The following is a 26,662-nucleotide window of genomic DNA, read 5'->3' as shown; positions in this document are numbered from 1 at the left end:
CCCCGGCCCGGCCCGGCCGCCGCACCCCGCCCCGGCCGGCCCCTCTAGCATGGTGCGGGGCCGCCGCCGCCTCGTCCTCCTGCTGCCGACATGGGCGAGAGGCTGGAGCTGCGGCTGAAGTCGCCCGTGGGAGCCGAGCCCGCCGTGTACCCCTGGCCGCTGCCCGTCTACGTGAGTATGGCCCGGCCCCGCACCTGCCCCGCGCCCTGTCAGCGCCCCCGGCCCTGCCCCGGCCCTGGCACCGGCCGGGCGATCCCCGAGCRCCGGCCCTTCCCGGGATCCGTCGGGATGATCGCCCCCCGTGCGGGAACCCCCCCCGGAGCCCCGGCCCCGGGTGCCGCCGCTGCTCGCCTGGAAGTCAAATCCCCAATTTCATTTTATAATTGGTTGACTAAACCGAAGGGCGGGGAGGAGGAGGACTGGTTAATGAAAAGTTTTTCGTGTTTTCCTCGCGCTGGGCTCGTGTAACTGGTTAATAACCGGTGCTGCTGCGAGCCGGGTGGAATCCAGGGATTCTGGATGGGGAATAGCGCTTTAATTATGGATGGCCTCGGGTGGTCGGGGGGACCCCCAGGAGCAGCCGCAGGGTGGGAATAAACAGCGGCCAGTCGTGGTTGTGGGTCTGGAGGCAGCGCCGGTGTCGCGGGGCTGCTGCCAGTTCCCCTCTAGCCGTGCCCTTGGAGCTCCCCTTTTATTTATCCCGAGCAGAATCCAAGCCAGCCGCAATCCTCGTGCTTCCAAATAAAATGTCACTTGTCCTTGCGTAGCTACCGAGCGGCGTTTTCCCTTAACTTGCCTGACTTTCTCCCGAGCCCGGGCGAGCGATGTGTGACCTTGATAACAATGTCCATGTTCAAATTAGCGACAATCCCACGAGAGCCGAAAGGCTCCGGGGAGGGTATTTTTGGATGCGTGTAGGCTTCCTATCAACCCTTCAACAATTCCTCTCCCTAACTGCGTGCAGCCCCYCGGCGCACAGTTTGCAAAGGCAGAACCTCTCTCTATATGTTTACTTGGCGCAGACACTGTTGATTATCCCTGCGTTCCCGGCTGTGCTGTTGTACGTGAGCCGCTTCCCGGCGAGAACACGCTGGGACGCACAGGCTGGGGCAGCTGATACTGCTGATGTTGTTGCTCGCTTTGGCAACCGCTTGTGTGTGTGTGAGCGATTAGGAATATCTCGCTCGTGGCGGAGCGGGGGGAGACGGCTGCCTGCTCCTATCTGCCGCCTGCCTTTCGGGGGCTGCTGCTGGAGCCGTGCCTTTCCAAAACATCCTCCATCCGTGCGGGCTGGCGTGCTGTTGCCGGCGTGTCTCCCAGCACACACTGGTTCAGCGCAGCCTTTCCTGTTTGGGCAGCTCTGTCAGTGTTGGCGGGCGCGCGCTCTGCTCAAATTGTCAGAAACTGAAAGTACAAGCGATGACCGGCTTCGCTTTTTCTCGCCAAATATTAACTCGTGTCGTTACCCTCCTCCCGCCCCGCGGCCCGAGCGGGTTGTGTGAAGCGGAGGTTAAAGATTACGCGGRATAGGGATTAATGTGGAAAGGAGGAATGGTTTTATGTCCGTTCGTAGAGATTCCTACAGGCTTAAAAACCAAACCCCCCACCCTTTATTTTAGGGGTGAAACGTGTGTTTTGCAACACGAGAAATAAGGATTTAGTTGATTTGGGAAAACTTGAGCAGCTGGTTCTGAAGATGGCAGAATAAATCGGATTTCTCTCAGTTGATCAGAAATACGGTGGACGGGGTGGGGGGGAGTGATGGGGGAGCTGAGAAATACCACAAACCCCAAACATCCTGCCATTAAACCATCCCTTGGCGCTGCCAGCTTCTCCACGGTCATTCCCGAGTGGATGCTCCACCTGGAGCCGAGCAGCATCGCTCCCCGCAGCCCCGGCGTGCTCGCACACACGCACTCAGCGGCGCTGCCCGCGGCTCCAGCTCAAGCCCGGGGCTCTGCAAACAAATCCCCGTGGCCGCGGCARGGCTTGGCCTGCTGACATCGTGCTCTGCTGAACTGCGGCCGCGCTTTCCCCGCGCTGGCGCGGCCCCGAGCTGCTGCGAGAGCTCGGCTCGCTTTGACGTAAGCACAACATTTCTTAGTTTCACCGCTCGTGGTTCCGAGGAAGCAAGGTGGGATAGCTGAGGGCAGGGAAAATAAAAAAAAACACCCCACGCTTCAAGGAGTTTTATTTAGCAGCGTTCTGGCTTCTTCCTGTTGGCCACCGTGAGATGTGTTTTCCCAGGAGAGCTGGAGGGAGAGGGGAAGGGGAGCACTGGGTATTTTTGGTGGGAGAGGCACGAGTAGCAGGGAGTCATCTTTCCCAACATCCGAGGCTCTGTAGTGTGAACCTGCTGTGTGCCCGGGCTGTGTGGTGTGATGTAACCCTGCCTTGAGTAACTTGGCTATTTTTATGCTCTTACTACATCTTAAATTAGCGGTGTCGGTGTTGCTGCGTAGAAGGCTGATCTCTCCCATTAATGGACGCCTGCATTAATACCGTGGCTCTTTATTGCTGGGCTGCCGCATATTTTCGTGTATAATAGGAAAAGTGGGGTCTCTCCAGACTGCTGAGTCCGGATAATAGCCCGCCTGACAACCCGGCGCTTGTTGGGATGCTAAAAGAGCCGGGGAGGCTGATGTGAAACATGTATTTCCCTCCGAGTCTAATTAGGGCCGTGGGAGGAGAGAGAGCGGCGGTGGTGGTGCAGCTCCAGCCTCCCACTGGCTTCCACACAAAACTGAAAGTGCGGCTCCTTCCCCCGCCTTCCTCCGCCTCAAAGGAAAGGCCACGGTGCCCTAATGAAGCCGTGGTGAGCCGTGCTGGCCGTGCCACACTGTGATGAGTAAGTTGAATAGTGCATGGTGAGTAATCTCTCCTCATGACTCACAAAATATTTTCTGATGTTGACCTCTGTTTTTGTGACTGCCCCACTTAATCAGAGCTGAAGTGAGTGTACTCTTTTGTGTGCTGGTTAACTCCTCGGCTCCCMCGTACCTGCCCCACTTTTTGCCCGTGCCAGATTGTCAAGAGAGTAGGGGTACAATGTTAAAATTTAAATTTTGATACTAGGAAAGATACAGGCCTGGATAAAAGCAGTATTTGGGGGAGAGTTAATGAATCCAAACAAGCTGCCGCTGGTGGAAGGTGGCATTTTTAGTCATATTTCAAGTATTGCTAAGCACAACTTGGTACTCATTACTTTGATCTGAAGGATACAGGGGGTGTTTTAAGTTTTAAGGCTCACAGATATTAAACTTTTTCCCCAGATAATTTTTCTCAAAATGGTTCATTCTCTTGTCTCTGACTTCTACTATAGTTAAATCTGAATATGGATTMGGTTTAAATATGGAGATTTTTCGTTTTGTGCCACAATAAGCTCTGCCTGATGTGTGAGCTGTCTCAGGTTGTACTTTGAACTCTTGACAAGTTCCTGCTTACAGTCGAAGCCTCTTGTGTGTGGGGGAGGGAGAAAAGGGTGGGGGTTTGTGGGGTGGGTCAGCTCTACAGTCTGGTGTGGCAGGGTTCTGCTGAAATATCTGTGGGATTGCTGGCACAGACAGCTGAGCAACAGGAGGCTCAGRGCTGCTGGAGCTGATAATTGTCCCCCAAATCGACGTTGGCTGGGCTGCACCCTGTTGCAGCACAGAGCTGGTGAATGTGGAAAAGCCTGTTTGCTGTCTGTCAGAGAGAGGAGGACACTGTGTTTCATTCATCTCCTCCCCTTCAGGCCTGCTGGGGTTGGCAGGGTGATCCCAGTGTCAGTGTGACACGGGGACAGGAGGCACAGGCAGGTGACGAGGCTGTGCAGGGCTGTTGTGGCACCGTGTCCTTCTCCCCTGCTGTCGTGTTCAATATTGTGAAGATCCTTTCCAGTTTCACAATGAAACATCTGCCTGTGCTGCTCTGATCCCTGCTGGGTGGCATTCCCGTGGAAGGTGGCTGTGTCTGTGTGTGCCAGGTTTTTATGGGTTGTGCTCCCCCTGCCCTGTTTGGCTTGTGAGGGCCAGGGGTTGAGTYGTGGCAGAACCTGGGAACTTCTGCAGCCTCTGGGGGTCCCAGCAGGGTTTTGCTCTGGGTGTAGGATCAAAGAATCATGGAATGGKTTGGGTTGGAAGGGACCTTAAAGCTCATCTTGCTCCACCCYCTTCCACCATYCCAGGGTGCTCCAAGTCMCATCCAAACCTGGCCTTGGACACTTTCAGGGGCAGCCACAGCTGCTCTGGGCACCCTGTGCCAGAGCCTCCCCACCCTCACAGCCAAGAATTTATCTTCTGCCCTATTTACCATATGGTAATACCATTTCTTTGTCTCCKACCAATTTTGTTCCCTTCTTCCAGCCTTTCACTCTGTCCCAGGAGTGGACAGTCCTGACTGTGTCACTGTGCACATTTTACCAGCGTGAGGTGCCTCTGCCCTGAGCTGCTGGAGCTTAAACCTCCAGATTAACACTTGTGATGAGAAGTCTGGCTTGAATAATTAATTTATTTGTCTGTGTTCCTCCTCGTGGCTGCTGACTTTCCACTCAGCTGCAATGGCAGGAAAATTCTTATTTTCTAATTGAGTGTTGTCAGAGCATCACCCTGGAGGGCTGTGATGGCTGCTACTGGGAGTAATGGGATACAAGCTTCTTACTACTGGATTTTGTACAGGTGGGAGGGTGCAGAGTGTGGGTTTAGGTTTCCTTTCCCTTCTCTCTGCTGTCGTGATCCAGCTGATACCATTCTGTCACCAAAGGAATGTGCTGTGCAGGGAGACCTCAAGGGCAGGGAGTGTTAATGAAAATCACAGCCCGGCGGGGATTGTCACCTTTGAAATTAAAGATCAACGGTGGAGATGAATAACAAACCTTGTTTGAGAATTTAATCCTCTTTTTTATGTGTGTGTCACTCAGCTTTCCTGGGAAGAATTTCTCTGATGCCTGGCCTTGGCTTCCCAGGCGGGTGTGGGAGCAGTTCAGTGCCATGGAATGGTGCTGTAGATGGATTTGGGAAGAACCTAAATTGAACCTAAATTATTCCCTTGGGGCTGGAGCTGCTGAGGATTGTCCTGTCCCTCCTGCCCATCCTGTCCTTATTCCATACCCCTCCTGCGGGATGAGCTGTTGAAAACACATCTTGCACGTGTTCCTGGTTTTTCCGCAGGATCAGCCCACGCTGGAGGGGGAAGGTGAAGCCCCCCTGATCCTCCCCTCGGGACGTGGTGCCAGTGGAGCTGAATGTGGGGCGGAATGTGGGATCGGCATGGCTGCGAATATCTGGGCTGGAAAAAACAGTTGCAGTGTTGTCAGAGRCGGCCCCCCCGCCCTGCTCTGTGAAATGTGAGTCAGGGCCTGCCCGGGGCAGCCGGCCTTACAAAGGAGCAGAGGAGGAAACTKTTGCTCTGCTTTGCCAGGCAAAAACCTCCTCACCCCCTGAGTAATTGCCCAGAAATTCGGGCAGCGGGGGCTGAGTTCGGGGGGTTTTCCCTTCTGCTGTTGACGCAGCTTGTTGGGAAATGCTTGTGGGGATGACTAACCACTTAGAGAAACTTCTCCGGTGGAGGAAAGGYTTGAAAACTTGAGCTCTGTTCCGATTTCTCAGCACCTTTGTCTCTACCTGCCCTCCCCGGTTGTAAAAACACCTGGAGCRGGGAGAGCGAGTGGTGTGAAACTGGGAAATATTGACTCAGTCATTTCAAAAKCCTTCGGGTTTTTCTACTGACAGGCAAATCCCAGAGTTGGCAAAGTTACATGGTTTTTTCTGCCCTTTTTCCCGGTGCCAGAGTGAGCCAGGGATGTGCTCTTGGGGGGCAGCCGAGCCCTACAGCGTTAATTGTGCAGCACGTGGGCAGCACAGAAGAGCAGTTTCCTTCTGGGCTTTACCCTTTGAAGTAGAACTTGCCCTGAGTGACAATCGGTGCTTGTTCAGTTCTCAGACTGGCTTTTGTTCCAAGCTCTGACCCGTTGGATACAAGATAAATCATGGCTTCAGTTAACAGACGTTTTTCTCCCAGTATTTCTGTATGGAAAGTGAAAGTTGGTCTCTTGTCTTGCATCTTAGGACCACACCAGTGTTTATTTTCTTTTTTAGAACTGATTTATCTGAAAGGGAACTGCTGAAAGACAGAGTAGCTGTCCAGGATTGCTTGTTTTCCTCCTTTTTTTCTTTTTTTTTTCCATCAGCAGATGAGTGAGGATTAATGYTCCTGTCCTGGCCAAAGTTCCAGCTCAAGCAATTCAAATTTATCTACCWAAAAATTCACCCATCAACTCTAGTYGGACACAGCACTGAAAGCTTTCAGTGTGCCAAGGGAAATTCGTGGCCCCACATGCAGCTCCAGCTCTTGTCCTTCATGGCAGCCTTATTATATATGGAGATGATTATCCTTTCAAGTCTCAGATATGGGACTGAATTGTGTTGCCTCTGGGAATTTAGGCAAAATATCTTACCTCTTGGTATGTGAGATTTATGGGGGATTTAATCACCCTTCTCCCCAGACATCCATATGTCTACTTTCTTACTCTTCCTTCTTTCTTTTCCTCCTTTCACATTGACTTGCTTTTTTTCCCTTCCTGCTTTGAGTTAACCTTTAACTGCCTGATTAAAGTTTTGCACTGTAGTGATCAACACAAGGACCAGGGCTGGGGTGAATTTGTTTGATCCCTTACAGTGTCTTTATCACAGATTCATAATCATAAAGTGTCTCAACGTATTTTTGCTTTAATTATTTTCTCCTTCCTAACAGAAGGATCTACAGAAGGAGGAAAAGTTCACGTTAGGAATTGTGAACATATTTACTTTCATGGTAATTATTAAAGACAAAACTAACTCTGAAGAGGAACAAGAAATAAAACTGAATAGAAAAGTTGGCCACATGCTGCTCTAGCTATCAAATTGAGTAGGGACTATTTTTAGAGCATAGGAAGAGTGTATTTTACAGCAGGAAATGATGGTTTCATAGATAGGAGCAGATCTGTGAATAACGAAAAAGTTCCTGTTCAGAGTATTTTGGTTTGTTTCATTTCACGAGTGAATGAGAGTTTTCTAAAAATCTACRCTGGAAGAACTTTGTAGTGTTGGATGAAAAATCTAAGGAACTACTGAAGATGAGTAAATGAAGCGTTGAAAAACTTTACCAAACCAACCACTAYGGGAGGTTCTGAATAAGTTTCTTAGTAAAAACTCAATGGGTTTTAATACTGCATCTTTGGTRTTTGCTGTGTCCTGTGAAGGGCAGTTTCCTGAGGTTTTGGCATTAATGTGTCATTTACTTCTTGGAGCTCAGCAATATTATTAATCTTTGACTTTTCTGGAATTTGAGCAACTGTGAGCTTTTGAGGTTGCTCTTTCATTCCTCAGATGAATTCCCATTGGCTTGCAGGTGGTTCCCTCTGGTTTCCATATCTGTTGGCAACGAGACCTGGGAGATCAGGTGCTGGCTCAGGGTGGCCTCTGACCCTCTGGAGCTGGGTTTGGAGCCTGTGGATCTCACCTTGGCTCCCATCCCTGCTCACTACTGCAAGCAGTCATTTGTAATTCTGCATTCTATGAAGAATGCATTGTAATATTGTAGGGTCATTTAGAAGTCTTYACAGTAGAAGCTGTAAAAATGGTTRGTGGTTGGAAGTTGATGTCTGCTGTTCAAGTTGAAGCTTATGAAGGAAACTCCATATCCATATTTTTTTTGTACCTAACAAAACACCTTCCTTTAGGAGCCTGGTGGGCTTTAGAAAGAGTACAAGCTTTTATTGCTAATTTCTGTTATGTGGAATATTTTTGTGTGTTAAGTAGGAGCAGAATTTCTGGGCTGTCCAATACTGAGTTATCTTCACAGAATAGAAAGTGGTTATTTAAGCTGTTGTTGTCTCAGCAGTTTCCCTGCAGGAGATGGGGCTCAGGCTGTGCCATGGCATCTTCCCAGCACCCACTGAGGGTGTGGAAAGACCCTGGGCTCGAGAAGGAGGTGGTGGCTGCTGTCAGCACCGGGGATTTTGGGGCTGGGTGTTCATTTCTTCCCTTAAGTTCCACAGGCTGKGGTTCCTGGGGAGGTGCAGGTTTGCAGCTGGAACATCTGCAGGTAGAAGTGGCTCTTGTTGTGGTTGTCCACGTGTGCCTGAGCTGCCTGATCCTTGGAGTTTCACCCAGTGAAGTGGTCTGGGTGAAAAGGAACTGAGCCCAAACCCCACAAAGGCTCAGTTTTAGTTCAGGCCCCCAGCCTTTGCTGTGTGTGAGCACAGACACCGCTGGCCCAGAGCAGGAGGTGACTTTGGGGAAGTGGTGGAGGGGCAGGTGGCTCGGTGGGGTTAAACTGTCTGTGGGATGGTGGCAGGGCTGCCTTCCTCTGTGCCAGGGAGTGAAAGCCCAGCAGTTCCCTCTGTCCCAGAACAAGCAGTGCTGGTTTCTTGTACACCTGGGATCACCACAGCATCTGCCCTCTGYCTCCAGCTGCCCAGGCTGTGTCCCTGCCCAAACTCCCCTGGAACGGCAGTAGGACACATTAAGAAATGTTTTACCAAAATCATTGCATTTCCATATACATTATAATATAAAGATTATTTTTAACTGTTTTTTTCCATGGTGGAATTACTCCTTTTTTTGCCTGGCTCCCGCTGGGGAAGCTCATCCTGCTGTGAGTGTCCCGTGTGCCTCCCCACACTCCTGCAGGCTGATTGCATGTTAATGGATTTACACAGCCCCTCCTGCACGTACCAGGGGAACCATTCCCTCCTGCATCTGTGCAGTGTCCGTAGCAACAGTTGGAATTGCTGYGTGGAGAGGCAAAACCGGGTTATTGTGGTCGAGGCAGAGGCAGTGAAAGTGCAATCCCTGTTGCAACCATGCTGAATGATTATCCAGAGCAGTTGGGATCTTTTCCGRTGCCTGTTTCCTTTGTTAGTTTATTTTGGATTTTGGGCCGTTTTYTTTTATTTAAATGTCCTTACATAGCTGTTAAGGAGGCCTTAGTGCCCTCCACGTTTTCCATTTGGTTTTGTGTGACAATAATTTAAAAACTACTGAAAATACCTCAGGCTTGTCTGCCTCCTGCTGTGTGGGTGATGGGTTCCAAATGCAGTCTTGGGAGCTCTTCCTTTCCTGTTTTTTCTCTCTGAAACTGGGAGGAACAATATGGACACAAGGTGTTCTCTGCAGGAGATCTCCTTTTATACATTCTACTACAAATGTATTCTTGTGAATGTCCTTGTGTTTTCCTGATTAAGGGAGTGACAGTAATTGGGTGGTTCAGAGACTTGTGGCCTGTCCTTTTCTCTCTTGGTGAAAAAATTTGTGCTTTGGTTGTTGCTATGGAAGCTAAAATGGCACAATCTTGGTTTGGGATGAAATCTGGTAATATTAAATAGCAAATGGAGTCTTGCATCCAATATGGATTATCACATGGAGCAGGCTTTCCCTTTCCCTTACTCAGGGTTTCACTGGCATTTGAACACAAGGCAAACACCTTAAAATGCAGAGTGATGAAAAGCAGAGCTGGCAGGACATGGAGCCTGAGATCCTCCCTTTGTTGAGCAGCTCCTGGCTGCTGGAGCAGCTGGAAATGTTTGGATTTGGGCTTTGCACAGACTCTTGTGATCCCTGTGTTCAGGRGTGTGCTCTGGCCAGGGGGGCTGTGCTGCTGGCTCTCTCTAGGTGGGTTTAGGTGAAATTAAACCCTGTGGGAGGAGGAACACAAACTCCTGACAGGCTGAAATSCCTGGTTTGTGAGGGCATCCGTGTGCCAGGCAGAACACTGGCTCTTTGCTGTCTCCTGCAGAAGCTGCAGTGGCTCACGTTGCCTTTCCTGGTGTCCAGAGAAAGCCTTATCATCCTCCCCAGATGGAGGGAAGCGAGGGGCTTGAAAGAGGCACTTGTCCYACCAGCCTTCTGCAAGATTGATTGGCTTTTCCTAATCCATCTTTTTGATCTCTGCTAACCATCTTGTCTGCAGCTGTAACATCCTCTGCCTTGGATTTATGGACTGCTGCCTGGGGAGAGAGAGCTGCCACTGCAGGCAACCAAGCTGTTGTTTAAACCCAGGGGCTGGTGGGACTGACCTCTTTTGTTTTGGCAGTTAAATGGGTCGTGTGGAGATCAGAATTTGGCAAATCCCAATGACTTCTGTTAATCCATGAGTGGGGTCAGCATTCAGCACTTGGGAGAAGCTGGTGTTACATTGGAGTKCTGGAAATGTATCTAAAAAGAGTCATTTAAAGGTACCCAAGTGTTGCCATTGATTTATTTGTAACTGGTTTGTGTCAGATTCGTTTTCACACATCTGACAGACGGGGGAAAGCTTGTAGGGGATCTGTCCCTCCTGCTCTGCCACTGCTTGACCACAGCTGCTTTTCACATTTCTGAAGGGCTGCTTTGGTCACCGGGCCCGTTTTGGGGGCAGGAAGTGTGGTCTGGTGAGTCTGAACTGGCCCTGGTCACTTTGGTGTGGGACAGTTTAGTCTAGGCAGCCAAAACTATTCCCAGGAATGTTCCTGTCTATGAAGAGGAGATACGGGGTTGTAAAGGTCTGTGTGTAGTGCTGAGAAAAAGATTGGAGGGGTCTGAGCTGTATTTCCTTCTTTTTTTTTTTTTTTTTCAAGAATTCATCCAGGTTTTCAAACCATTTGTTAGCTGCAGAGGTTTGCAGACTTTTTGGGATACCTTATTACTGCCTGTGCTGTGCAGATGATCAGATCTCACAAAGATGCCACTTTTATAGAGTCACAGAATCCCAGAGTGGTTTGGGTTGGAAGGAATCTTAAATCTCATTTCATTCCACCTTCCCCTATCCTAGGCTCCAACCTCCTCYAGCCTGGATGAGGCCTGATTTGACATATGGAGAAATGAAATTTATAAAAATACAGTGTTCACCCCCAAGCCCCAACTTAGCTTACCCCAAGGCCAAGCACAATTTCATAAGAAGAGCCCAAATAAAAAAAGGATGTAAATTTGGAAGGGCAATGAGGGGTATTTCTTGCTCCAGGCAGTGCTGGCTGCCTGATTTCACTGAACAAGTTYTTTGTGTTTGAGGATGGAAACCAGAATGTTTAAAACTTGCTTCAGGTTAMAATTCACTTTAGCTATGGATTGTTGCGCTGGGGGATAATTGGCCTGTGCAAACACACCCAGGAGTCTGGGATATACTGGATCATCAAATAAAGAATTAAATAAAAATCTTGCCATTTAGGTATCTTAAGGGATGTTAACTTGAAAAACTGATGTAACCAAAGCAGTCACACCTGGAGGAGGAGTGTAGGGTTTTGTGTTCAGGGGGAATTACAAACCTTTCCAACAGTCAGCTYGTGGCAAAAATGTTGCAAAGTCTAATTTACACCCGACCTTGCTCTTGTAGACTGTTCTGTAGAAAGGCCTGATTGAGCTGGTTTCATTAGAATTTGGTGCTTTGTAGAACAAAGTTGTGCAGAGATAACTGAGCTGTGGCTGGTGCTGATCCTGTCAGGCAGGCTGTGATCTCTGTATATAAATATGCGCTATTGGGGCTGGTTTATTAGGTGTTTTTTTTATGCTGATGGCAGAGTAAGAATAGCTGTGATGGATACTGAGAACTTAGAAGTTCATAGAATCAGAGAGTCCTGAAATCTTCTGAGCTGGAAAGGATCCACAAGGATCATCAATCCCACCCCTGTCCCTGCCCAGACCCCCYAACAACCCCACCCTGTTCATCCCTGGCAGCGCTGTCCAAACGCTCCTGCAGCTCTGGCAGCCTCGGGGCCGGGACCATTCCCTGGGGAGCCTGGGCAGTGCCCACATCACTGAGTTCTGGTCATATTGGTGATGTTTAAATTTAGGTTAACAAATAAAGAATATGATTATAGAAAAAGGTAATGACAGCTTCAATATGCTTTTTTGGAAAGAGCTTTTGGGCAGTGTCTTATTTGGCCTCTAAATCACATATTAGGSATTCTTGAATCTGCAAGATACAAAAGGTCTTATTTATGAAGAGAAGGGGAAGATCAAACTCTGAAWAATTGCTCTGTTAGCCCATCCTTCAYGGYCTGAAGGGTGATGGGGGTTGGGATSTGTAGGAGGACTCAGCTTGGTGTGTGCAGGATGGAGCTGTGTGTRCTGGGGGCCCTGGGGTGCTCAGCTGACAGCAGTGGGGCTGGTTTTGGCTCCAAACTCCTGTGCTCAAAGTTGTAGGAACATGAGGATGGAGAAATGTGTTGTAGCAATCRGAACTGTGAAGCTGTTCAGTCCCGCTGGCTGGAGTCACGCTCCTCTGTTTTCCCTACAAAGTTGGATTCTCTTTGGAGTRACTTTTGAGAAGGTGTCTGCTTTCKTTCTGTTACTTTTTCCAATGAAATATATTGGCAAAAAGCAYTGAACTTTCTCTGGGAACTCATGTTTCAATTCAGCCTTTAGGTTGAAGAGCAGAACTCTGTGAAAAGTTCAGCTGGAGAGGGTTGGCTGCAGCAGCTCAATGTGTGTTTGGGTTTGATTTGTTTAAAATTTGTTGTGAAGAGCTTTGAGCAGTCTCAATAATTACAGCAGGCTGCAACTCTTATCTCTTTAATGTGGAAAGTATTTCAAGCAAAGGCTGATGGTGAAAAGCTTCCATTTATGTGGCTGAGAAGATTCCAAGGGCAAGTYTCAGACGACGTAAATACAGGAACGTTGGAAAGTACATCCAAGCCAGGAGCAGCACGTAGCGTGCAGGGAGGAGGGAGGGAGAGTCAGCCTGGAGCAGGAGGAGGCTCARTGGAGCTGCTCTTTGTGACACACAGCACCGTGGTGGCATCATCTCGTGACTGGGAACAGAACAGAGGCTGCTTGAGCCTCGGCCAAAAAGCTTCTGCAGGCAGGATTGATGGAGTCTGTGGGAGGCTCTTCCCAGCGAGGTTCCACTGCCAGAGCCCTGAGGTGTCAGAGTCCAGCACGACACAGCAGCACGACCTGCCTGCAGCCTGAGTCATGGGCACTGCAGCTGGGAAACGTGACAGAAAACACCTAAGGGAGCCAAAAAAACAAACTCAGATCCTTGGATGGATTGGAGAAACTTCAGGCCACCTTTGGGGCTGTTGGCTGAGCAGGGGAGGGTTGGTCAGGCTGCTGGAGCTGCAGCAGAGCCTTCAGGGATCCCATCCCTCCTCCCAGGCTCCAGCAGAACCCTCGGAGATCTCATCCCTCCTCCCAGGCTCCAGCAGAACTCTCAGGGATCCCCATCCCTCCTCCCAGGCTCCAGCAGAACCCTCAGGGATCCCCATCCCTCCTCCTAGGCTGCTGGAGCTGCAGCAGAACCCTCAGGGATGCCCATCCCTCCCAGGCTGCAGCAGAACCCTCAGGGATCCCATCCCTCCTCCTAGGCTGCTGGATTCCCCTGGGGCTGGGAGGGATCCAGGTTAAAGCTGCTGCTGTCAGCTCTGCTGAGAGTCTGACCTGCACCTGTACATCTGCCTGATGCTGCTGGCAGGGGCTGGAGCAGGGGTTTGGGGGTTTGGGGGGCTGGAGCAGCGATTTGGGGGTTTGGAAGGGCCATGGCAGGGACTGGAGCAGGTTCAGGATCTGAGGGGTTTGGAAGGGCCATGATAGGGGCTGGAGTAGAATCGGAGATTTGGGGGGTTTGGAAGGACCAAGTCAGGGGCTGGAGTGGAACTGGGGATTTGCAGGGGTTTGGAAGGGCCAAGGCAGGGGCTGCAATGGGGATTTGGGGAGGTTGGAAGGTCCATGGCAGGGGCTGGAGCAGGGATTTGGGTTTGTTTGGAAGGGCCATGGCAGGGGCTGGAGCATGGTCAGGATTTGGGGGGTTTGGAAGGACCATGGCAGAGGCTGGAGCAGGGATTTGGGGTTGTTTTGAAGGGCCATGGTAGGGGCTGCAATAGAATCGGGGATTTTGGGACTTTGAAAAGCTGAGCCTGGGGCAGGGTCAGGATTTGGGGGGTTTCTGTCCCATTTTCCCTTTGGTTGCCTCTGACTCCCCATCAGTGCCATAACCCATTGCCTGAACACTAATGTGATGCCTGCTGCTGCTGAGTGTCTTCTCTGATTAAATCCTACAACCATCATGGTGAAATGGGGCTGGAAGTTTCTCTGAAGAACTGGAAGCTGCTCTGGATTCCCTTCAAATCTGTTTCTCCCCTTCTCTTCCCTCCATTTGCCACAGCCAGCTCTGCTTTGAATAAATGTAGGAGATCATACTGGTTTTTTTTTTTTTTTTTTTTTTTTTTTTTTTTTTTTTTTCAAGACTTGCTTGAGACCATGAGAGCTTCTCTGCTCAGCCAAAATCTGTCAGCGAGTATAGTGAATTTGGGAAGTGTTTCAACATGGGAAGTTCAGCAGCAGTAGATGTGAAACTGCTTGGAGTTTCATTATTCCTTGCTAATGTCACAAACCAACCTCAAAGATCCCTTCTGCCTGGAGTTCCCACATGAGTTTGTGCAAAGTCACTTAAATTGGCTGATCTGTAGTTGTAGATGTGAATTGTGATTTTTTTTTTTTATTATGATATTAAAAATTGATTTTTTAACTTTTTAACCCAAGAAAAAAAGACTTTTTTTTTTACACTTTTTACACTTTTTTTACACTTTTTTTTATACAATTTTTACAATTTTTAACCCAATTGGACAATTTTGGTTGTATATAGGGGTATTTGCATGAAGATCTCTAGGATAAGTGATCTCTCATGTGCTGTGCTCACACTGCAAATGTCCAGCCCCAGAGTGGGGAATGGAAYTTCCTCCCAGGAAATGGCCATGCCACAATGAGCCTGAATTCAGTTTTCTGCTATAATGTGCTTATGCTGATAAAGCCAATTYTGCCTCTGCAGGAACACAGTTTATGGGAGAGCTGCATCAGCCCAGGGGGGCTCTGCTGGGATAATTCTGCGTGGAGTGAAACGTGAACATTTCTGGGGGATGTTTATGGATGAGMTGCTGTCCTGGCTTATTCTTACATTTGGCAGATAAGAAAGGAGAAGAAAGAGAAGTTCTCCTCCCTCCTTGTGCCCTCCTTTCAGTGCACAGAGAAAAGAGGAGAGAACATGCTTTCTTTTATTTGTGCACTCAGAGGCAGRAGCAGCTTTGAGCTCAGTTGCTTCCCTGATTTCTAGGCCAAGATTTATCCAAAGAATTACCTGACATTCCTGGGAGGCTGTTAGGGATGCTGCTGGTTTCTGTAGGGTTTGGAGACTGGAGGAAGCACATCCCCAGACCTGTTCTGTGATGTTTGGGGCATCAAAAGTTGTTCAATGTGGCCCAGGCTCTGTGTGTTCCATCCATCCCAAGTGTCCTGGCTACTGCTGTTGGCTGCTTTTCCTTCTCCGTGCTGTAACTGCAATATTTGGGTTTTCTTGGCTTAATGTGACTTCCAGATTTGGGATTAACTTTTTGTCATCTGAAAGGAAAAGGTTTATTTGGTGCAGTTGTGTTCCCTCATAAATTTAGAATTGAATCACAGACTGGTTTGGGTTGGAAGGGACCTGAAATATAAATCAGTTCCACCTTCCACTGTCCCAGGGTGCTCCCAGCCCCAATGTCCAGCCTGGCCTTGGGCACTGCCAGGGATCCAGGGGCAGCCACAGCTTCCCACAGCTCTGGGAAATCCATTCCAGCCCCTCCTCACCCTCACAGCCAAAAATTCCTTCTCATTATCCCACCTATCCCTGCCCTCTGGCAGTGGAAGCCATTCCCCCTTCTCTGTCTATCCCCCTATATTAAAAGCCCCTCTCTCTCCCATTTATAAGCCCCCTYAGGAAGGAGGCTCAGAAATCCTTGCTTTTGTGTCCCTCTGTCCTGAGATTTTTCTCCAGGTACCCCAAGGGCAGTGTACAGATTTCTTGGAATGAGAACTTCTGCAGGCCTGGCTGATCCCAAGTTCATGAACTGGTTATGGAAGGAGAAATGTGTTTCCTTATGGAAATAGGAAAGCTGAGGTGCTGATGGAAAAGAGCTTCCATTTGACTCAGATCATGTCCTTCCAGGTCTTGAAAATAGGATAATCCAACCATTTTCTGTCATCAGCCATCAGTGGTTTCATTCTTCCCTTCCTTCCCCTGACCCCAGTGCTTTTTGTTACCTCCCCGCCCTTTTCTGCAGAATTTCCCCCGGTAACTCCCCAGAAATGTCATTTCTGCAGCACAAGACAAGGGAAATGCTTTGAGGGAGCCTTTGCACTTGTAACTCTGGAAGGGCCTTCATTCTGAGACTCCTCATTAAAAGGTCAGAGCCACTTCCAGAAACAAATCTCTAAATATAACCCCAGCTTTGTGCAGATGGACTCTGCTAACTGCGGCTTCACCAGCTGGATACAACAATGTGTGTAGGATCTCCTGTGGCTTCCCTAAAATAGAAATTTAGAATATAAATACAGCTCCAAGGGCTTTTTTAGCATGAATTTGCTAAACCTGCTTGTGCTTCTGTTGCTCCTGAGTAAACTCCCAAATTAAATCAACAAACCCCTGCATCTCACCCTGGTGCAGATGTGTGATGCTCAAGCTTTGCTTTTTTTAAGGTTTTATCTCCTGAGCAGGGCTGCACATCCAGGCCTTTTTCTCTGTGTGTGTGTGCTCTCAGGGTGTTTTTCCTGCGCTGACATCCTCTCCTCCTATTTATTGGCTGCTTCATTTCAGAAATTCATCCCCTGTGCTAGAATTCCGCTGCCCATCTGGAGCTGGGAGCYTGTGCCAGCTGCTGGGCCAAGGGAATCAGCTGTTCTTTGGGAACCTGCTGCATCCCAATAATCCCCAAAGGCTTCCAGCCACTGCAGGGAATGGCAAAGAAATGAGTGGAATGACAGTTCCTTCAGTCACTCAGAGACACTGAAAAATGTATTTCCTTAAGCATTATTTTTTTCTTAGATGGCTCATTTTGATGGCTTTAATGGGTGCAATTCAAAGATTCCTTTCCCAGCATGCTCAGCAGCTGTATCCTTAAAAATACTGTGATTCCTGCAAGCTCCTGACAAACAGCACCTTATGTGACTCTTTCTATTTTTTATTTCAGGACAAACACCACGATGCTGCTCATGAAATTATCGAGACAATTCGGTAAGTTCTTGGTGCACGGGCTGAGACCCTTCCTGCACCTCTCTGCAACTCTGGGAAGGGGTGTGTGGAGTCAGGACACACAGGAGGGCAGCAATTACCTTTTAGTAATTATCTAAACTGAATTTATTGCAATACAGAGCTCCCTGCCGAGTAGATTTTGCTTTATTTTGCCATACTTTGTTTTGAGCAGAGTTAAAAATCAGCAGTGTTGTTCAGCTCATGCCCGTGGCAGTTTGTACTGGAGCTGTGGACAAACAAGGTTAAGGGAACATCCTTGGATTGATGTTTTATGTGCTGATGTTGCCTTGGCCACCCTCTGCCTTGCTCTTGTTGCTGTGATCTCACAGAGTTCGGGCTGTTTGGCAATGATCTCCCTGCAGCATTGCTCTAATCCTGCTGCTGGAGTTGGAGCAGCGTGGGGAAAATGGGAGGATAAAGGTGAAACACGACTGTGAGGAGCAGGAAGGCAGAGGATTTCCCAACACGGGCAGTCAGGACGTGACTTGCTGTTATTTCAGCAGGATTAGGAGGGGCCGTGCCAAAGAACAACTTTTAATAAATGCTACAYGAATTCCCCAAACACCTGAGGGATGAGGATGAGTTATCCCATTACAAAGCTGCTCTTGTTCACCGTGTTAGATCCTTGCAGGCTGCCCTTGGCTCAGCTCAGGCTGTGTCTGCAGCAGCTTTTAATGTTTGGGTGGTGCAGACACAGGTGAGGTACCTGCTGAGCCACCTGAGCTTGAAATTYRGTCACACATGGCYCMAAAAAGGGTAGTGGTGAGCCSCAAAAAGGRTAGTGGTGWGCCTTGTGTGCACCCAGTGTGAGGWGAATATCCTGGCAYCAAGTGGCTGGTTTTGGACTGCTGGGGGWAATGTGTTCTCCACATTCAGCTTTGGCCAAGCTCCCTGCAGCAGCAGAATTCTTTGGAAATGCTGCACTTCTGCATTCTGTGTCAGGGCCAAGTGTGATAACATCACTCACATGAAATCAGAACATTTCCCATGGTCTGGTGTGGCAGAGGGTGTGCAACAGGGCTGGAGCTGACARTTTTCCTTCTGAAGGAATTTCTTTTCCCAACTATAGAACCTTGCCACAAAACTGCTGCCAGTTTGCTTGGGCTGGTGGGGATGAGTTCCTGTGCTTTGGGATCCTTGGCATCAGTGRGGTTGTGGGGAAGGTCCTTTCCAAGGGTTCAGAGGGAGGCTGGGCTGGAGTTGTTGGTGCTTTGTGTGCTGAAGGCCAAGGGAAACTCTCTCAGGAGGCAGCTGGGTCAAAGTGATGTTTCACAAGTGTGTTTTCAGCAAGAACTCAGTGTCACAAACTCTCGTGCTGCCTTTGCCTTGTGCAAAGTGCCCACRGTGGGGTTGGGAAAGTGTGGGGCTGACAGAATGCAAGGAAGCCTTTATCTCATAAAGGAATTGTGGAATATCCCAGGCTGGAAGGGACACAAGGATCAAGCTGCTGGCAGGCAGCTGTTGACTGCCCATTGCTGGGATTTAAGGGTAAAAAATTTTGCAGAGAGCCCTGATGCTTTTAGGAGGTGGAAAATACCCAAAGAGAGTCAGCAATAGATGCCCAAGTTCTGCTTTTSACTCGCCTGTGTAGTTATTTGCCATCTGTGATTCAGCCAGAAGGAACCAGAACTGTTGGATCTTTATTATTATTATTTTTCCTCTCCATTTTAATAAGGAAGAATGGAGTAAGGTTTATGAGGAAGAAATTCTGCATTTCCTGTTGGAATTCATCCTGCAATGGGAGGTTTTTTGCTGCTGACAGTGCTTTCCAATTTGATATTTGTGCAGGAAAATGTGTGCAAAGCTTCTGTGGCTTTTAAATTGCCTTTGAAGGGAATTAATCTTCCTCCATGCCAYGAGTGAAGCTCTCTCCTGTGAGCTGCCATTGTTGGATACCCTGCAAGTGGGCACGTGCTTTTCCTTTCTGCTGGCCACAGCATACAGGGCTGTGTTCGTTCAGGCTATCAAAGGGCTCTTTCATCAAAATAACTTCTAAAAATCTGGTTTGGCTGGGTGTGGAAGGTRTAAGAGCAGTTTAGACACTCCCCTGAGGAGAATATCCTGGCACTGAGTGGTTGGTGGCTGGTTTTGGGCAAATGGGGGAAATGTGTTCTCCACATTYAGCTTTGGCCCAGCTTCCTGCAGCAGCAGAATTCTTTGGAAATGCTGCACTTGTGCATTCTGTGTCAGATTAACATCAGCCATGACTTTTGAGTATTTTTAGACACGTGGAATACATTCATCACCTTGCTTTGAAGCCTTTTTGAAGCTTTCTGTTCCTGCCAGTGTCTACAGGCATCTTGCTGTTTATTCAGCACAAATATGAACTGCTGCAGTTTTCCAGGGAACATTCCATGACATCTGCCTTATCCCTGACAATTTTGGGAGCTCCCAGGGCTGCTGCAGCATCCTCCCTTCGTGCAAAGCTGTCCAGAATTGAGATAAATTACCTTATTACACTTARATGGCAATTCCTCTATTCATTATTTCTTCTCTCCTTCCAGGTGGGTCTGTGAAGAAATCCCAGATCTCAAGCTTGCCATGGAAAACTACGTTTTAATTGATTATGATACRAAAAGGTGAGAGGAATGTTTTTGTTCCCAGCAGGAGTTCAGGCCATCACAGGCTGTGGTGTGTAACTGGTTATTCTTAGTCACTACCAACTGAAGTTTTTCYCTCAGAACTGGCTTGGGGCTCAGTKGAGTTATTTTGGTAGGAAATGTGTAACAGCAACATTGGCAGAGGCAGTTGGATTAAGGACATAATTGGAAACTCCACACGGTTCTGCCGTGCGTTGGATTTGCTCAGCACGGAACAATGATCGGTATCCGTGCCCTTGGAGCGCAGCCAGGGGGGGAATCTCCATGGTGCAGAGGTTTTCTACTCCTGTAGTAACCAGGAATTCCTGCTCAMAGCAGGGCATGGCAGGGCTGTGGCTGTGGGAGGTGCAGCTTCCTCTCCCTCCCTTCCCTTCCTGCAGGGTGGGGGCTGGATTAGGTGAAATTCCCTGTTTGGGGGGTTCTGAGGTGCCTCAGTTATGGGTGAATTCCTGTCCATGGTAGCTCAGAGTGAGTGTCTGCTATGAGACATCTCCCTGCAGGCTGGGAGAGGCTGATCCTGACCTGTGCTGTGTCTCTGGAGGGTTTTGGAGTTCTGTGCATGGGTTTGGCTCTCCTGAGGCTGGGAAAAGGGTGATGCTCAAACTGCACTTTACAAAAACCTCCTTAGCTGCCTTCATGGGAAACTCTGAATTTATCCACATCCACAGAACAACTGTCAGAACAAAGTTTACAGCTGAAACTGCATTGCTCTGTGTGGGATCACAGAATATCCTGAGCTGGATCCCACAGGGATCATCAATCCCACCCCTGTCCCTGCCCAGACCCCCCAACAACCCCACCCTGTTCATCCCTGGCAGCGCTGTCCAAACGCTCCTGCAGCTCTGGCAGCCTCGGGGCCGGGACCATTCCCTGGGGAGCCTGGGCAGTGCCAGCACCCTCTGGGGACAGAAGAACCTTTTCCTGATACCCAACCTAAACYTYCTGAGCACCAGATACTTCTGTCATGATCTGCCTCTCTCAATTTTCARTTGTTTCGTTGCTGGCTTTGTTAGTCCCTCTCTTCCTCCTGGAAAACTCAAAGGGAGGAATCAGGGTCGAGCATCCCTTGTCATCAAAATCCATTAATTTGGATTTGTGGATTACTCACAGTGGCTGCAGTGCTGTAATTTTGTAATTCAGGCACCCTCACTGGTATGTTTTACTGGGTGCCATCAGTGTGGTCAGCAGCAATGCTGAATGAAAGAGAACCCCCTCTGTTCCCAAAGTCACCCCCATCACCTTCCTGCAGCTTTTCAAGGAAGTAATGAACTGGAATTTTGGTAACGGTTTCAGTCTTTTTTTCCTTTTGAARAAATTTGTCAGAAAAATTGCTGGCAGCAGATGGGCTGAGCTGAGGATGTGAAAGAGAAGCAGCAGGTTATGGAAATAGAGAGGCTCTGCAGCCAAACCCCACTGCAGCCTTTGCTTTTCGCAGCATTCAAAGAAGTGCAGGCAGCTGGAAGCCAGCAATGGGATGGGCAGAACTGTGGGAGAGGTGTCCTGGCCAATGCAGTGCCCCTGGGGATCACGAGAGACTGAAATGTCCCTTCTGATGTCCCTTGGTCCCATCCCATCCCATCTGATCCCATCCCATCTGATCCCATCCCATCTGATCCCATCCCATCTGATCCCATCCCATGGATCCCATCCCATGGATCCCATCCTATCCCATGGATCCCATGGATCCCATCCCATGGATCCCATCCTATCCCATGGATCCTATCCCATCCCATCCCATGGATCCCATCCTATCCCATGGATCCCATCCCATCCCCTCTCATCCCAGGAAAGCCATGGTTTCATGATGTCACTCCTGTCACTCCTGATACTGTTTCTCTGCTGTTCTGTAGCTCTGATTATGTAACAATTGATGTTCCCAGGGCTATCCTTGCTTTCCTGGCCTCAGATGAATTGATTTAATCCTCTCAGTTTGTGTCATTAAGGCATCTGCTGGACTGACCATAATCCCAGCTAGCCCATGGATCAATCCCATGGTGATGTTTTASGCTCTGTCCTGCCTCTGTCTGCATTTTCAATCCCAGAGTTAATTTCTGGAAAAGCATCTGCTTGTCTCAGGGCTGATTATCATGGAGAGATGACAGCAAAAAAAAAGGAGAAAATTTTACAGAGCTCCTAAATTCCTGTGCAGCTGAGAATATGGAGAAGAGGTTCTTAGAATACAGAATTTTTACAGGAAAAGAACTGAACTCAAATATGACTTATAATAAAGGAATTAAAGGTATTTGTCATGGTCTAYTGGGGATTTATTTTTTAAGGAAACAAAATCTTAAATCTGTGTATGCAGTGACATATTCTGAGAGAAACAAACCTTAAATACCTACTTAGAGTAAATAAGATTGAAAAAGCCAAGGTTTTCCCTTCCATGGTGTGTGTTTTGAGCTGGTCCTGTGTTCTCCCCCCAGCTTTGAGAGCATGCAGAGACTGTGTGACAAGTACAACCGAGCCATCGACAGCATCCACCAGTTGGTGAGTTTTGATTTGGGGAGTTTTGATTTGGGGAGTTTTGATTTGGGGCCCTGCTGTGGTTTTGGGGTGCCAGGTTTAAATTCAGATGTAATAACACAGCAGAAAGCTGTGATTGTCTCACTGCTGCATTAAACCCGTTCCTGTAGCACCCCCAACATCCAGCACTTCCATTTTTCAGGGGGCTTGAGCTTGGTATTAAACTTATTTTTTTGATCACACAGTCAAGAAGTTAGTATTGGAGAGCCATTTTTATAGAAAAAAAGGAAATAAAACCCCACTTTTTGTTCCCAAATTCAGAGCTGTTGCACTTCTGGCACTGTTGTTTTTGCACTTGGAAACAGCTGAGTTACCTTCAGGGGGAAGGAAAGRTTTCTGTGCATCGAACACAGGGATTTCTCATATAGATTGACTTTTGCACAGGGAACTCTGTGACTTATGGGTACTTAAATAATCCATATGAACTCTCCTGTGTGTTGTGGAAGTGATCCATGGCTTAGGAATTTCCTTGCCACAGTTCAGCTGCTCTGGCCTGTGGGATCATTGGCTAAAGCAGGATGTAATCTCTTTCCAGGCCAATTTAATGAGCTTTTTGGTTCTCTTCCCCCCATAAAAGGTTGAACTGGAGCAATCAAAACATGAGCAATGAATCATGTTACTATTCTGCTTCATTTGAAAGCATAGGTGGATTTTTTTTTTCTCTGCTGTGCTTATGGGGATTATTTGAAATGTGCAATATTATGGCAACAAGCCTTTTTTACTGGGGTTTTCTTAATTTTTTGGGCCTTAAAAACTTGTGCTTATTTGGATTCAGACACCTTAGCAGCTATTCAGCRTTTGCAGTTGCTGTCTGAACTGATAAACCTGATGTGATTCATTTTCTCCTTATCTGAGTCTCACAGAAATATTTAGGAGGGGTCCTGGAGCTGCCATTTTTTTGTTTGTTTTTATTAAAGAGGCAGATATTTTAAAAACTTTCACGCTTAGGACAGTTTTTATTTTTTTTTTTCTGAAGAAGAAAGGAAGCTTGATTTCCATCTCTTTCCTGCCACTCCCTGTTTGAGTGCATMTGATCCCTCCCATCTGACAGCTCCTGAAGCAAAATTAAAAAATAATTWAATTAAAAATCAAAAACCAAAACCAAACCATTCCACCCTCCCCAACTCTATTTAGTGCTAAGTTTTATGTGTCCTGTTGGTTTTTGCATCTCTTTAATTTCCCCATGACCACCTGTGAAATTCCCTGTTTAGCTCAGGTGTGACAAAGCACAGAGCAGCTGGTGCAGTGTGATCTCTGTGCTGTCACTGCTTTGGGTTGGGAGGGACCTTAAATCCCATCCCATCCCATCCCACMCCTGCCATGGCAGGGACACCTCCCACTGTCCCAGGBYRCTCCCAGCCCCAATGTCCAGCCTGGCCTTGGGCACTGCCAGGGATCCAGGGGCAGCCACAGCTGCTCTGGGCACCCTGTGCCAGGGCCTCCCCACCCTCCCAGGGAACAATTCCTGCCCAATATCCCATCCATCCCTGCCCTCTGGCACTGGGAAGCCATTCCCTGTGTCCTGTCCCTCCAGCCCTTGGCCCCAGTCCCTCTCCAGCTCTCCTGGAGCCCCTTCAGGCCCCAAAAGGGGCTCTGAGCTCTCCCTGGATCCTTCTCCTGTCCAGGTGAGCACCCCAAACTCTCCCAGTTCCATTCCCTGCTTTTACCTTTGTGGAGCCCAGCCTGGCCCAGAGGGGCTGGGAGGGGCTCTGTCCCCTTTCCCAGCTGCCTTTGGTCCCATTCCCTGTCCCTGAGGCACTCACGCCGTGTCCCCACTGTCCCTGGTGGTCTCAGCCCGTGTCCCCGCTGTCCCCAGTGCCATTCCCCGTCCCCATAGGGCACTCACGCTGTGTCCCTGCTGGTCTCATGCTGTATCCCCGCTGTCCCTGGGTTGCTCACATCATGTCCCCACTGTCCCTGGTGGTCTCAGCCCGTGTCCCCACTGTCCCCATGGCATGCTCACACCGTGTCCCTGCTATCCCTGGGTCACTCACACCGTGTCCCCGCTGTCCCTGGGTTGCTCACACCATGTCCCCATTGTCCCTGGGGGTTTCACACCATGTTCCACTGTCCCCATGGTGTGCTCATTCCATGTCCCCGCTGTCTCTGGGTTGCTCCCACCGTGTCCCCACTGTCCCTGGTGGTCTCAGCCTGTGTTCCCCACTCTCCTCATGGCGCACTCACTCCGTGTCCCCACTGTCCCATGGTGTGCTCACACCGTGTCCCCGCTGTCCCTGAGGGTTGCACTGCGTGTCCCCACTGTCCCTGGGTTGCTCACACCATGTCCCCCCTGTCCCTGGCACGCTCAAACCGTGTCCCCGCTGTCCCTGGGGTGCTCACACCATGTTTCTGCTGTCCCTGGTGCCATTCCCCATCCCCAGGTGGTGCTCACACTGTGTCCCCCCTGTCCCTGAGGCACTCACACKGTGTCCCCGCTGTCCCCGCAGTGGAAGGGCACCACGCAGCCCATGAAGCTGAACACACGTCCCTCCAACGGGCTCCTGCGGCACATCCTGCAGCAGGTCTACAACCACTCGGTCACTGACCCCGAGAAACTCAACAACTACGAGCCCTTCTCGCCCGAGGTCTACGGAGAAACCTCCTTCGACCTGGTGGCCCAAATGATCGACGAGATCAAAATGACCGAGGATGATCTGTTYGTTGACTTGGGCAGTGGTGAGTGACCAATAACTCCTTTGTCTCTTTTCTTTGCTGTTTATATTTTTAAAAACCCCATATTTGGGAGGTAAAGCAGCACTGGGGATTGTGTTACAGGATAAGCATCTTTTCTAGATAATCCCTAAAGATGCTCCTGCTTTTTATGCCGTGATTAAATGGACCAAACAAACAKCCCAGCCCTTCTGTTGTGGTGGCAGTGAAATTTCAGCCTGCAATGCTTTGTTACAAACCCCTTTTTGTTTTTGTTGGTATTGCTGGATACTCTTGGAAAGTAGAAACAATGTTCAAAATGATTCTTGAGCCCTGAAGTTGCATTCCTGAGGATTCCACTGCATTAGCTTTATGCCCTTCCTATCGGAAAATGGCATTTCTTGACCCTTCTCCCCATGCAAAACATTTAGTATGGAATGTGAAAATGAAGTTTTCACCTCTGACTTCTCAGGGTGTCAAAAAGCTTTTACAGCTCACTTCAACAGCTGTGAAACCCCACAAAATGTAACCCACAACTGCAATTTGAGTTTTAAAAGGAAATAGATGTGTCTTGCTGGTGAGGAAACCAGGTATGACTCAAGCACATGTGCAAGAGTTACTGAGTAAGGAGATGATGTTCCTTTTCTTGGTACAATCCTCTTCAGAAACAGGAAAGGAGCAATAAGAATTTCCTCTCTTGCTTGATGTGTTCTAAAGTTTTAACATGTTTGAACCCAAAGAAGTGTGTGTGGGTTTTGTTGCTGGTGTGATATAGGAGTTCTGAGAAAAAAAGCATTAAAAAAAAAGAACATTAAAATAGTATTTTAAATAATAAATATCTATATAAAATATTCAATATTTCAGTGAAATTGTAGCAAAATATTTAATAKAATAGACATTTAATATTTTATAAATTAAATTATATTAAAATAATATACATGAAATAATAAATCATAATGTAATTAAATACTAAATTAAATAATATCATATTTAAAATAGTGTAGATATGAAATATATTTAAAATATATTTTACATTCCAGTAAAATAGGGTTGCCATCCCTCTAAAACTTAAACCATCTCCAGTCAGGGCTCTTCAATGTTTTTTGTTACTTCTGCTTCCTCCTCAGTGGAGCTGACTGAAATTTCAAATTTCCTGTCAGGGACTGATGTTCAGATGAGACCTTTAGCAAGGTATCAGAGCTGAGAAACTCTTTCCCATCTGGAGGGGAAAAAAAAACCAAACCTCCAAAGATTCTCACAATTGTTTATCCAGGAAGGTTAAAGAAGATCATATCTGGGGCCCTGGGGTGCTGCTGGCTGGGTAACAGGACTGTGGGGGATGCTTCTTTCTGCTGTCCCTGGAAATAAATTGGGCATTTCTTGCGGTCTGAACAGTCATTCCCATCTCCCTGGGGTGCTGCTGGCTTTTTTAGAAATAAATCAGGTATTTTTGGGGGTCTGAGCAGCACCAGGGAGGTGGGGATGACTTTGGGAATGGCCAAATGTCAGAGCCCTGGGCACTGAAACTGCAGCCAATCCCACTGTTCACCTGTTTTTTTTTTTGTGCACACTTTGCTCTACAAATAATGTTATTAAATATTAAATTAAATAATATAGTATTAAAAATTGTGTGGATATTAAATATATGTAAAATATCTTTTAAATTTAAATCCAGCAGGATTGCCATCCCCCCAGACCTTAAAACATCTCCAGTCAGGGYTCTTCAATGATTTTTTTAGAGATTTTCAGAGAGAGGAAGCAAAGAGAGCAAGCTCTTGGTCTGTCCCTTTGCAATGCTTTCAGCTGTGGGGTTTTTTTGTCTCTGCAGGTGTGGGKCAGGTGGTGCTTCAGGTGGCTGCAGCCACCAACTGCAAACATCACTACGGAGTGGAGAAAGC

At 48.3% G+C, this 26,662-nt stretch overlaps 1 protein-coding gene across 1 annotated transcript in view; it reads left to right on the top strand.

The window, feature by feature from the left end:
• The first annotated feature begins 6 nt into the window (after positions 1 to 6).
• Positions 7 to 26,662, top strand: part of LOC130584502 (histone-lysine N-methyltransferase, H3 lysine-79 specific-like) — a 27,641-nt gene continuing 985 nt past the window's right edge. Inside the window, exons 1-6 of the mRNA XM_057384517.1 lie at positions 7 to 171; positions 16,931 to 16,974; positions 19,497 to 19,571; positions 22,016 to 22,079; positions 24,563 to 24,791; positions 26,593 to 26,660. Of these exons, the coding sequence (XP_057240500.1) occupies positions 91 to 171; positions 16,931 to 16,974; positions 19,497 to 19,571; positions 22,016 to 22,079; positions 24,563 to 24,791; positions 26,593 to 26,660 (561 nt within the window). The 5' untranslated portion in view covers positions 7 to 90. The remainder of the gene's footprint in view (positions 172 to 16,930; positions 16,975 to 19,496; positions 19,572 to 22,015; positions 22,080 to 24,562; positions 24,792 to 26,592; positions 26,661 to 26,662) is intronic.

This window comes from Malurus melanocephalus, unplaced genomic scaffold (assembly GCF_030028575.1).
Source record: "Malurus melanocephalus ecotype Western Australia unplaced genomic scaffold, MMel_1.1 scaffold_713, whole genome shotgun sequence".
Lineage (NCBI taxonomy): Eukaryota > Metazoa > Chordata > Aves > Passeriformes > Maluridae > Malurus > Malurus melanocephalus.
The sequence above is the reverse complement of the archived record's forward strand: the minus strand, read 5'-3'. Positions and strand labels throughout refer to the sequence as shown.